General features: G+C 43.8%; 1 protein-coding gene across 2 annotated transcripts in view; it reads left to right on the top strand.

The window, feature by feature from the left end:
* The first annotated feature begins 9383 nt into the window (after positions 1–9383).
* The window catches only part of ARPC1A (actin related protein 2/3 complex subunit 1A), a 28008-nt gene continuing 24046 nt past the window's right edge, over positions 9384–13345 (top strand). The window contains exon 1 of one of the 2 annotated variants that reach the window (XM_067705610.1): positions 9384–9408. In XM_067705610.1, the coding sequence (XP_067561711.1) occupies positions 9387–9408 (22 nt within the window). In that variant the 5' untranslated portion in view covers positions 9384–9386. Of the gene's footprint in view, positions 9409–10539; positions 10694–13345 lie in introns of those variants that run through there. The other variant, XM_067705611.1, reaches the window with a different exon arrangement.

Raw genomic sequence — 13345 nt, forward strand, 5'->3', positions numbered from 1 at the left:
CCGAGATTGTTTTTAAGTGAAGAATTTTTTCTGTGACTTCCTAATCCAAAGGCAATTTTTATAGTATATCAGAGTTCTGTTGTGTCCGTGACCTCATTCACAGGCTTGTGGCTATTGGAAACCATGAAACCTATGTAGTCATGGTGAGGTTCTTTGCAAATTGTGAAAGGGTGTATCATATCAGAGATATGAAGAGAGATATCATATCAGAGATATGAAGACAAACTAGGTTTCGTAAAGCTGAGATAGTTACAGGACCCCCTAAGAGGATGTTAAGATCCATCCAGGCTAACGACCCAAAGGCCCCCCACGCCACGCCTCAGCATCTCCCTGGATGCTCAGACACAGGTAGGCCAGCTCTGTGAGGGCAGGCAAAGTGTATCTTGTGTGTTTTATTCACTGCTGTTTCTCAGCAATAAGATAGCGCCCAGCCTGAAGGGAGAACACAGTAAATACGGTAAATACTTTTGGAGTGAATGCCTCCCACGGCAGTGCTTCCTGACATTGCACAGAGAGCTTCCTTAAATCAGGCTGAGCCCTGCCCCCTGGTGGAATCCACTTGTCAACCCTGGTTTTGACACCCGGGACTCTACAGAACCACCTGAATGGAGGGCAGGTCTCACGGTCCCTCCAAGTTGCTCTTCCCTTCCTGGGTCCTTCCATCTTCCCAAGTGTGACAGGATTTCTTTGTCACCTTCTGACACTCCTCGACCCTGTTTCTCTCCTCACTGTCCTAGTCTTTGGGGTGCAGGGGCAGAGGGAGCAGCCCTCAGAACGCCCCTCCTCCCCAGCTTCATGGAAATGCGGTCTTCCCTTTGAATTTCAGCACCCTGACCTCTCCAATGCACTGGCAGACAGAAATCATTGTTCAGGCTGGTAGAAGAAGGGATATTAATATGCTGGTGGTGGATCCCTCTCCGTCTTCACACGGGCTCACATCACCCCCCATGATGGTTCTAATCTTCGCACTCTCTAGGCACCTCGGAGGGAACGGGGTTTGCATCCTTCTGTGCAAATGCACCAAATGTGAAGACGCTGCCCTCCGGTGGTGGGGTCTCCAACTGCTGTATGTGAATTTCCTGGGAGACACCAAATCACACAATCTTAGAATTATATTAGAATTTTAGGGCTCAAAGGGACATTTGGAGAGTGTCTAGTCCAACTTTCAGCCAGTTTGGGATTCCCTTCCACAGCATCCCTGAAAAAAATGGTAATCCAACTTGAACTCTTCCAGTGGAAAAAAGGCAGCTCATTGCAGTTTTGGCTGACAATCATGGTTCAAAAGTCCCACCCAGTATTGAGTCAAAATATGTCTCCTCTATTTTGCCCTTACTTCAATCTAGTCTTCACCTCAGTAATTACATAAAATAAGTCTAATTCTTTTGCTCTGAAGTCAGATATGGGTTCCACTTTCCCAGCAGTGTGACCTTGGGCAACTTAACCTATCTTATCTCCTGTTTCCTCAACTATTAAATGAGGAATAATAAGAGCATCTGCCTCGTAGGAATGTGAAGTTTAAACAAGTGGCACGGAGCCCATTATGCGTGGCACTGAGACACTCGCCAAGTTTCTTCTAGCATTCCGTAGGACTCCGCCACTTGACCTCCTGGGGGAGGCTCTGCTGGGCTGTCAGTCTAGTAGCTGATGGCAGCGAGCCTCTTCCTGGAGAGATGCCAGGAGCATTCCATGAGGTTGAAAGACCTTATCATTGTTTCCTGGAGGACAGTCCACTTTTGGTCCCCCCACACTCAAGAGAATTTCAGAGCAGCTCCTGACTTTGCCAGGGAGGGTGGGGGCCCAGAAGTAGACAGGCTCAGTGACTTGCCCAAGACCATTCAGTTAATGCAGAGACAGAAATAATTCTTTGTGGCAGGAGATGAGGTGAGGTTTCCGACCCAGTGTTTATAAGAAAACGGACTTCACCTCGCCATATATGCTGTTTTTTGCCTAAGGACATGAAATTTCAGAATGGCTTAAAGGCCTAAAAGGGTATAATCTATATGGCCTTACAAAATAATAATATATAATTGGCATCCACGATGATTGAAATCAGGGCACTGGCACCAATGTTCTGTAGAGTAAATGGAACAAAGACTATTTAGATGGTTTTGCTAAATGTTTGGGGATAGCTTTCAAGGCTGCTAAATTTTGTATCACTGATTGTATTAAGTATATTTTCTTATTTTCTATATTCTTGAAGGTCTGGCATCTGAGGAGACACTGCCTCTCCCAGGGCTGCCAATTCTTAGGGATAGCAAACAGCTCTCATACACAGACTAACCAATCTGGAGCCCAAACTCTGAATCACCTCCTCTATCCAGTTCTTATACTCTGGGAGGCAATATTCCCCTGCCCCAATTATCCCAGGACAAGGTAGCAGACGAGGGACTGCCCCTCTGTCCCACAGCCTGCTGAAATTAGCCAATCCTAACCCTGCTCACCCTGCATCGCCCATTCCTTCCCACGGAAACCACAATGAAAGCTCGTGCCCATGCTTTCCCCCTTGCTCCTTCTACTCCTGACCAACCCTGGTGCTTCCCCACATGGCCCTGAGTGGCATGTCATGCCATGCTTCCTACTTCTAGGTCTATGAGTGTATAAACTTCTTCCTTCATGACAATCATTTCTATGTCTGTGTATCTTCCCACACCTGATTAAAGCAAACCCCAGGTACATTTTAAGGTACATACACCAATTATCTTCCTCCTCCTTTCACATGTGAACCACTACTGGGTCCTTGTAGGGAACCCAGCAGGTTCTGGGTCATCCCCATGGAGCACAACTTTGGGTGTTTCCAGAAATCACAAAGACCCCGGGCCCTTCCACCCACAAGCTACCAGGAACTGAGGCTGGAGATCTGTTGTGAAAAGGCCAACCCTGAGTTATGGTAAAACCACAAGACTGGAAGGGAACTTGCTGGCTATAAGGGACTGTTATAAGGGACTGTTCTCTCCTCTGAACCCTGAACCCTGAACCCTGGCTTAGGCTAATGAAAAGTGTATCCTGAGACTTTGGAGCAGTGATTCCGTTAACACTTTTTTCTACAGACATTTAAAAAAACAACTTTTAAATAAAGACAGCAAAACAGTAACCAGATATTTCGACCAAGGGGGAACCTGTATTATGAAAATTAGGTTTGGCAATTAGAAAGGCTACTGTGGGGGTAGGTACAGGATGCAACAGGAGAGTCCTGGAAGGTAGAGGAAATCGTGTCTTTGCTGGTGCCTAAGGATGCGTAGTAGGCATAAAGGGGAGGGAGAGCCTGGGGGAGTGGAAGGTAGGAGTGGGGAGAACTCGCTGAGAGTGTGCTTGGTGGCAGGTAGTGGCACATTAGCCAACAGTGGTGCAAGCAATAGTGACATCTAATGATCTTTCACACCAAGCCCTGCAGTCACAGGTTCCAGAATTAGTGCAATGTGAAGGACCCCAGTCTCTACCTTTCCACACTGCTCTACCCTTCCGTCTGTCAAGACAGTTGCCACAACTGGTTAACTTCCCTCCAACTATGAAATTGCTCAACTTTTGCCAACATCTTCATTTGGGAGTATGATATGACAACCAGCCACAAATATATATGTGATAAGCACACAAAATCAGAGGCATGCTATATGCTACAATAGAAATATAGCCATCCCAGGTTAATCCATTCCCCAAAACAATTCTAAGATCAAAGGAGTCTATATCACACTATTTTAAGTGAGAAAATAAGAATGCATTCACCATCTGTCCAAAAATTCCAACCGATTTCTCTAAATATCACTAAAACCCTCCTGAACACCTATAAAACAATTCTCCAAACATTTCTGCATAATATAAACATTTTAAACACTAATTACCTATTTATTTAACACTTAATGAACTCCATAGTGATTACACTTGTGAGCAGTACATGATGACATGCCCTATACTATATTTGATGAGAATTAAATATTCCCTTTAACCTACAACAGACATGTATCACAAAGCAAACAATGTAATAATGTGTAAAAGACATATCATTAATGCAATAGGGTTTAGCAAAATAAAAATAACAGGATAATTTTTTTAAAATGGTTACTTACCAAATGATTCTGGTAATGGAGGACTAGGGTGACAGACAACTCTCTCACTAATGATAATTAAACAAGTGGACAAAATACACAAAACATCTACTCAAAATTAAAAGAGAACTAATAAGGTAGTAATTACCAGGTCAATATCCAAGAGAAACACCAGAGAGTGAGTTCAGCATTTTAGGACTGCTTTACCCAGAGGGCTATTTGCTAATTCCAGTACAAGTGGTTGAGAGTCTGAGCAGTACTTTTGACAGCCTATCATGACCACAAAGACAAAAGTCAGAGTCCAGGGCCCTCCAAGGATGAGGGTCCTGGTAAATGTCTGTTGTATTACTTAGAGTTCTCCAGAGAAATGGAACCAACAGGAGAGAGAGAGAGAGACAGAGAGAGAGAGAGAGAGACAGACAAACAGACAGAGAGAAAGATAGATACAGAGTCAGAAAGATATATATGTAGATAGATGTAAAGAGATTTATCATAAGGAACTGACTCACATGATTATAAAGGCCAGCAAGTAAAAAATCTGCAGAGCCAATGTCCTGGTTCAAGGCGGAAGGCCAGAAGCTGCTGTAGAACCAGAAAGATCCAATGTTCCAGTTCAATTCCTCCTGTCACGCAGGAGGAATTATCTTTTACTTGCGGGAGGTCAGCCTTTTGTTCTATTCAGGTCTTCAACTGATTGGGTGAGCAACATCCACATTATGGAGGGCAATCTGTTTTCAGTCTACCAATTTAAATGTCAATCTCATCCAAAAAACTCCCTCACAGAAACATCCAGAATAATGTTTGACCAAATATCTGGGCATCTTAGGGCTCAGTCAAGTTGACAAATAAAATTAACCACCACACCTGTGTTTTGGGTTGGGATTCGAGGAATAAGGGTGAATTAGAAGATGAACATTCTTCCCAAGGACTGGAGCCCAGCTTTGAGTCATCTGGGTGGTCCAGAAAATCTCAAATCCTAAAATTAGATAAAGGTGATTCCAGACTGTTGACATCTTTGGGTATATGGCAAGATGAAAATGAAAACCTTATCTGGGCGAAGATAAAATCATTTTAGGTCTCAAATTATTCCTACACAATTTTAAAAATAAAATGTTAGACACAACATTGGTAACCAAGCATATGAGAGGACAAGAACCAGTCAAAACAACATGTTGGTAATAGCAACAATCCCACAGGAACTTCAGAAAATGGCAAACACATGATACTTACTACAGAATTAAAATGCATGACAAGAATAGCATATAACTATGGAGAAGGATAACAAAGGAGCTAAGGTATTCTAAGATCCTTGCATTATCCAGGAAGAGAAAGACTAATCATTGGTTGCTGGTAAACATTTAGCAACCAGCTCTCTGTAGGATAAAAGCCATGATCTGAAGCCTTTGTTACTTTCTATGGTATAAATGCTCTACCATGGCTGATGTCAAGCCACCAAGAGGTTACTGAACATGGAGTTGGGAGGAGATGGGCATTCTTGGCTCTCCTGAGCCAGTTTGAGCTGGCTCCAGCACAGCTCTGAATTAGTCCTTGAAAATGGAATATAAAAAATAATCAATCCGGGCTTCCCTGGTGGCGCAGTGGTTGAGAGTCCGCCTGCCGATACAGGGGACACGGGTTTGTGCCCCGGTCCGGGAGGATCCCACATGCCGCGGAGCAGCTGGGCCCGTGACCCATGGCCGCTGAGCCTGCGCGTCCGGAGCCTGTGCTCTGCAGCGGGAGAGGCCACAACAGTGAGAGGCCCGCGTATCGCAAAAAAAAAAAAAAAAAAAAAGACTCCAAGCTTCTAATGCAGGGGACGCAGGTTCAATCCCTGGTCAGGGAACTAAGATCCCATATGATGCATGGCACAGCCAAAAAATAAAATTAAAAAATAAAAAATCAATCCAAAAGAAGGCAAGAAAGAAGAGAAACAGAATAGGACAAAAATAAAGTAAATGATAAGATAGTAGGGTTCAACTCCAATATATCAGTAATTACTTTAAATGTAAATGGACTGGATGTTTCAAGTTAAAAGATAAACATGCTATAAAAATAAAATGCAACTATATGTTGTTTATGAGCAGCTCATCTAATAACATAAGGTAATAGAAAAGTTTAAAGTAAAAAGAGAGAAAAAGATATACCGGGCAAACACTAACCAAAAGAAAGCTGGGGTTGCTATATTAATATCAGAGAAGCAAATGTTAAGACAAAAAGCACTATCAGAAAGGAACATTTCATAATGGTAAAACATTCACTTTATCAAAAAACCTAACGTATTATATAAAATAGAGGCACCTATAATATAGCCTCAAAATACATAAAGGAAAAAAATGACAGAGATAGACAAATCTACAATCATTTGGGATGTATTAATACACCTTTCTTAGCAACTGAAAGAATAAACAAGCAAAACCAAATCAGTAGTTAAGCTAGAAATTATGCAGTTACAGCAGAAATCTTTAACAAAAATATAACTTAAAACTTCCATGTTGGGCTTCTCTGGTGGTGCAGTGGTTAAGAATCCAACTGCCAATGCAGGGGACACAGGTTCAAGCCCTGGTCCTGGAAGATCCCACAAGCCGCGGAGCAACTAAGCCCATGTGCCACAACTACTTCTATAAGTTTCTGTCAAATGAGGTAATGATAGAGCCTTATGATAGAGCCCGCGAGCCACAACTACTGAGCCTGTGTGCTGCAACTACTGAAGCCCGCGTGCCTAGAGGCTGTGCTCCGCAACAAGAGAAGCTACCACAATGAGAAGCCCATGCACCGCAACGAAGGGTAGCCCCTGCTCGCCGCAACTAGAGAAAGCCCGTGTGCCACAACGAAGACCCAGCGCAGCCAAAAATAAATAAATAAATTTATTAAAAAAAAAAAAACTCCCATGTTTAGAAATTTTAAAATGCTAATCCTACACAAACGTCTCCAGAAAACTGAAGAGAAAGGAATACTTCTGAACGCATTTTACGAGGCCAGAATTACTCGGATACCAAAACTAGAAATTACAAGAAAAGTAAATTACAAAACAATACCCCATAAGCAAAGATTTTAAATTATATTTTAAATTGTCAAATTCTTAACAAAATTTTAACAACCGAATAGAATATTGTATAAAAATAATAATACATCAAGACCAAGTAGGACTTTTCCCAACAATGCAAGTTTAGTTTAACACCCTGAAATCAATCAGTGTAAAAACTATAAAACTTATAGAAAAATACAGGAAAAAAAATCTATATAACCTTGAATTAAGCAAAAATTTCTTAAACAGGACACTTGATAAATGGACTTCCTCAAAATTAAGATCTTCTGCTCTTTGAAAGACATTAAGAGAATGAACCAAGAGAAGCCACAGACTGGGGAAAAAACAATTGGGAAATAATAAATTATGACAATCAATTTGGTACAGTATTCTCAAACAGTAATTGCCACAATTTATTGGCTGCTTTTAATGTGTCACACACTCAAGTACTGTATATATGTCATCTATTTTAACCGTTAGAACCACCCTAAGAGGTGGGAACTATTATCCTCATTTGACAGAAACTTATAGAAGTTGATTGACTTGCCCAAAGTCATATATGTACTGTAGCTGGTAAGCTGCAGAGTAAGAATTTGAACCCAGTTCAATTTATTTCCAGTCAATGAACTCTCTTAAGCTGTCCATCATACTACCTTTTTATTAAAATAATAGAAGATTCCATAAAAACATGAAAAAATGTGTTAGAAACAAAATGTGTAAGAAGTGGCCCTGGCCTCCAGGAGATTTACAGGCTTGCAGACTACAGATTTCACTTCTCAAATTTGGAAAACGACACTTAGTATTCATAAGTATGCGCATCTGCTTGTTCTTGTAAGTATGGTTATTAGTGATTGTATGCTATTTATATACCACCTGAGACTATCTTACGTCCCTAGACATCCCATAAACTGGTCCCATCCCTGCGCTATGGAAATGAACTGGGTGAGCAGCCTAGAGTGGAAAAACCTGCATGCATTTTTCAATCCCTCTGCACTAATTGTATAAAATCCTTTCTATAGGAAACCTTCCCCCCTTGGGGCCACACCCAGCAATTGGGGCAATATCTAAATCATAAGGATTATTAAGTATTAACACAGAGTATGCATTTAGGTTTTTGTCCTTGTTAACTTATAGCTTTTATACGCATTGATTCAGTAACATTTCCAAGAGTCTTGTGGTGAATAGGTGGCAGGCCTTAATCCATGTAAAGGAAATGGAGACAAATTGGCAGTAAGTGTTCACTGTCATTCAGCTGGTGGTACAAGCAAGAACCAATCTTCTTACTCTCCAAATCAACATTCCAGATACTAAATCAAAGGTCTCCTGAACAGAAGGAAATCCTTAGATGTTTGCAAACACATAACCTTTCCAACCTATGATTGGTTATGTTCCTGATGTGTCTATACAAACCCCCTTCCCATTCACAACTGGGGGTAACCAGTCGAAACCCCAGACTGTTTCATTTATTCATAGTTTCATTCAACAAACATTAACTAGGAACTTCCAGGTTCGAAGCACCATGCATTTCCTTGTATTTAAAATATGTGTGAACTGGTTTCATCCTAGTCTCTAAGTTCCTTGAGGACAGTGGAATTTTACCCAACTCTTCTGTACACTGCACAAAATGCTTGACACAATACTTGGCACTTGGTGAATACTCATTATTTGATGACTTGAAGCTTGATCAAAGCTTCAATTCAATCCTATTCCAATTCCAACTGAGCGGGGCTGGGACAAGATGGCGGAGCAGAAGGACCTTGAGCTCACCTCCTCTCACGAGCTCACCAAAATCACAACTGCTGAACAACCATCCATAATAAAGACCAGAACCTACCAAAAAAGATCTTCTACACCCAAAGACACAAACAAGAAACCACAACGAGATGGTAGCAGGGGCGCACTTGCAATATCATCAATTCCAAGTGAATCTATTAAGCAAATAAAATCATCCCATGGCAGTGTCCAACCACTCTCTTCCTCCTGTTTCCCATTTCTAAGTACCACCTTCCCTGGAATTAATTTTTTAAAAGGCAGAGTCCTCATATTGGATACTAGATCAAGGTCATTACACTAGTCTAAAAAACAAACACTAAAAATAACTTGCCCTCCTTGTAACTCAAACTGGCTCTTACACCAGAACATGATGGGATTAGGAGCTATGTTCTGGACTAGGCATCAGGTCAGCCCTGCCACTGACTTACATCAAAACCTTCCTCAACTCTCAAAATCCTCTGGTCCTGTTTCTTCAGTACAGAACAAGATGGTTTCACTTCGAGCCCCTGTGGAACTAAGAGTCTATCATCTGGAATGGCTCATAAAACATGAAAGGAAATGCATCAAACGGTAAGCTTTGCTTAGGCTGAAAAGCAAAATATTAACTCAAACGATAGAACCAGTGACTAACATTAAATGTCTCACTGTTACTTTTCTGAGGCTAAATTATTTCTTACCTTGTCATTTATCATAAAGAACCTGGTAGTGATTTGCATGTGTCACTCTCATCTGCCCGGATTATAAACTCCTTCAAAGAAGGAACTGTCCTTTGTAAAGCGGTGGGATCTTTATAAAACACGGTAGGTATTTTGACTCTGGGTACCAACTCTACGTACTTCTAGATTAGTTCACCTAACTTGCAGACACACGAGGAATCCTTGCTTCCACGCGTGCTGTCCTTTCTTTACCAGGATGTTGTCTTCAGGAGGGAGTGATTAACTGAAAATGATCTTTCAGCTCTCAATCTGTCCTCGATCGCCCTTAAGACCAAAGGCTTTGTAGCCATGGGACCAAATACAACAATTACTTCCAGGGCGTTACTGCTCCATGAACAGCCCCAGAGAACACAGTGTGACTCTGAAGTAGGGAATTTGACGAGTTCACTTTGGTGAACATCACCTGACAGCCAAGCATTGGGGGTCAAACTTGTAAACCACCCCAGGGCCAGGAGAGGCGGTTCAGAATTTCTGTGGGTTCAAGAGCAACCAGTCTAGCGGGAAGAGGGGTTCAGGGCATTGTCTTCCTGTGTTTGGGGGGCAGTTGAACTCCCCCAACTCCCCGGTGCTGTGGCGCCATCTCGGGAACAGGGAACAAGCGATTCTGACCGTGGAAGGGTCGAGAAGGTTCCTTGGAGAGACTCCCACAGAGGGAGACGGGCTCTGACGGGGCCTCTATGAAGGGAGAAAAACATAGGGATTTGTCGGTCCGTGTGGCTCAAAAGGCCCCAATTCTCAGTACCTCATTTCGTGACCAATGCACTTGTGAAAGCGCCAAGGCTCCACACACTTCGGTCCGTTAGTCTGAGGACATTTTTCGAGGGAATCAGTAAGATGTCCACGCTGCCCCGCCACCACCTTCCAGCGGTTTTCGGAAGCCGACTTCGCAGAGGCAGCAGCTTCCCCTCAGGCCCGACCCTCCCCCGCCGGCCGTACTCGGGACCCCGGCCGCGCGCCCGGCTGTGCGCGTGCGCCGACCGCCCCAGCCGCGCTGCGCAGGCGCCGTGGCCACTTCCGGGATCTGTCAGCCGCTCCCTCAGGGCCTCGGTCGTCCGCCCGCGCCCGCCGGAGCCTGTTCGCGTCGACTGACCAGAGTCCGCGAATTCAACGCTCCGAGCCCGTTCGGCCCCGACCCCCAGGTAAGAAGCAGCAGGGGCGAGTTTCTGGCCTTGCCGGCCTCCCCTGGGCCGGCCTCGTCCCGGATCTGAACCCGCGGGGGCGGCGAGGCGGGGGCTTAGGCCGTGGGGCCCTGAGGCTGAGGGGCGGGCCGGGGGGAGGGGGCGGGGAAGCCGCGTTCTCAGAGGGGCCAGCCGAGCCCTGGGGTCCCCACACGTCCAGATCCCATTTTCACGATTTTCGAGCGCCAAGCCTTCTCCGATGCCAGAATTAAAGGTTGCTTCTCCTGCGCTTCCATTGTGGGCATTTATCCCAGTCTCTAATATAGTGGTGAATGGAATCATCTCCCCCCAGTCGAGCGTCACGAGGCACCGTTCATTCCTTTCTTCAGCGTCTAGAATAGGGTCCCTGCGCGCCATAGGCGCCCCTGGAATGTTTGGCTCCTGTCTAGGGCCGCCTTCCATCCTTCAGATGTTGGGGGACCTTACCGAGCTCGAGAAGAACCTTCCCCCGAGTTCTTTAAGAATCCCCCCGCTTGGGTGCCGCCTTCTCCTAAGTCACAGTTGTACCTCTTCGCTCCTTGTCGCTCCGTGGAACCCTTTTGTAGCGCCTTTCCCACCACACCCCTTCGGTTGGGCTGCCCAGATTGCCATCCCGGCGCCACCATTGCTTGGATGACCCTGGGAAGATTGCTCCTCTGAGTCCCCGTTTTCTCATCTGTAGTAATAGGATCCTCAGGGGGTTTCTGAGGCTCCAGTGAGTTTATTTGCATAAATTGTTTAGGATAGTTCCTGGCCCAGAGTAGGTGCTCAATAAATGTTAGCAGTTATCCCTGCTTCTCGGCATTCTCTGTCTGTGTATCTATCTCCCCTTCCTCTTCTACGCTTCTCCCCCCAGATTTGAGGACCAGGAAAGTGTCAGATTTATTTATGTTTCTGGCCCCAACCTGGTACTTACTACACTGCTGGGCACATGGCAGGCACTTAATAAATTGTAGTTTAGAATCTTTAATTATAAAGCCATCTGTTCTCATACTGGGGCTTTGGAACCGGAAGGAAATGCTGACCTATTTTTATCTATTTCAACTCATTGCTGAAATTACCTAAATTATCCTAGTTCTGCCCTCTTTTATCAGTTTTTAAATCTAACCTTTTGGTTTCCCGGAGGCCCTGGATTTTTCAGGTATCTTAAAAAAAAAGAAAAAAGAAAAAAAGAAAGAAAAGGAGAAGGTATCATTCAGGAGGCTATTTTTTGCCCTGTGAGGGAGTAGGTGTAAGTGGCTGCTTCCTACACAACCTATTCGGAGGCCTTCCGAGGTTAATTTATCTACTTACCACAGTTAAAGGAGGCGATCATTCTTGGAAAATTAAATCTCCTGCTGGGGGAGAGTATCAGATCTAGGTAACTAATCCTGTGCTGAAACAGGTTCTGCCTAAGGAAGTTTGGTCTGCTGGTGAGACTGGTGCCTGGAGTTGGAACCTGTCTCTGAACGCTGGGGAGGGTGTGGTGACCTTGTCAGAGCACCTGCTATTGCTGGGTTGGGTATTGAGAGCAATTAGAAACTGGATGAATCACAGTCTCGAAAACTGACCCCAAGCAGGGAACTGAAATCCCCACTGTACAAATACTTTAAAGCTCCAGGACCGAGAATTTAAAGCCTAGGTAGCTGTTTCCAAGTTCAGAGGGTACTTACTGGTGTGTATTTCTAGGAATGGTTCAAAAGCCTTGGGTCAGAGGAAGAAAGGGAACTAACTAACTTAACTTACCGAGCATCTGTTTTAGGCTAGGCTTTGAGCTACATGCTTTCACGTATTATTTAATCCTGCTACCACTGGCCTTGGGATGTCAGTTCTGTGTCCATTTTACAGATGAAGAAAAATGAGTTTTAGAGGTATTGAGTGACCTGCCCAGGGTTTCCTAGCTACTGTGTGTCAAAGCCAGGATTCAAACCCAGGTCCTCTTGGCTCCACAGCCCATGGCTAACCAAATACCAGGATGACTCAAGTGATAGGTAAAGAAAGGAGTTGGGGGGTGGAGGGGGTCCCTGGAATCATAATGTCCTATAAATTGTTCTTTCTCTCTCTCTCTGCTGGACATTAAAAGTTCATCAGTAGAAGTTCGTTAAATTTAATGCAGCACCTTTTTGTCTCTCCCTTTTTCTTCTCTCTACCCTCGTTAAGACAAAGTTTTTCAGATTTCACTTAAATATGAATCACAGTTTAGAAATTATAATTATCACCCTACGACAGAGGTTTCTTTTTCTTTGTACAAAATTCAAGTTGTCATTATTCTGCTTTCACACTGAGTTTAATGAACACAGGCAGTGTTTACTGGTGTCGTATGAATCTGACAAACATGAGTGTTGTCTTGGCCTACAGACTTAAAATAGCCACATGATTATAGAAGGAAGTACAGGTCTAAGTGTATGTCCAAATACGGAACTTGAATGCTATAACGAAATTAGAAATGCAATTTTAGAAATAATTATGCCATTGAGTAAATGTTTACCTCTTTTGAAGGCTTTGCTGCATTGCTTATAACCGTGAGGTTTAGAATGAGAAAGCCTTTGTCTGCACCTTTTTTTTAATATAAATTGAGAACATTCCTTTTTTTTTTGTGGTACGCGGTCCTCTCGCTGTTGTGGCCTTTCCCATTGCGGAGCACAGGCTTCTGGA

This window comes from Pseudorca crassidens, chromosome 15 (genome assembly GCF_039906515.1).
Source record: "Pseudorca crassidens isolate mPseCra1 chromosome 15, mPseCra1.hap1, whole genome shotgun sequence".
Classification (NCBI taxonomy): domain Eukaryota; kingdom Metazoa; phylum Chordata; class Mammalia; order Artiodactyla; family Delphinidae; genus Pseudorca; species Pseudorca crassidens.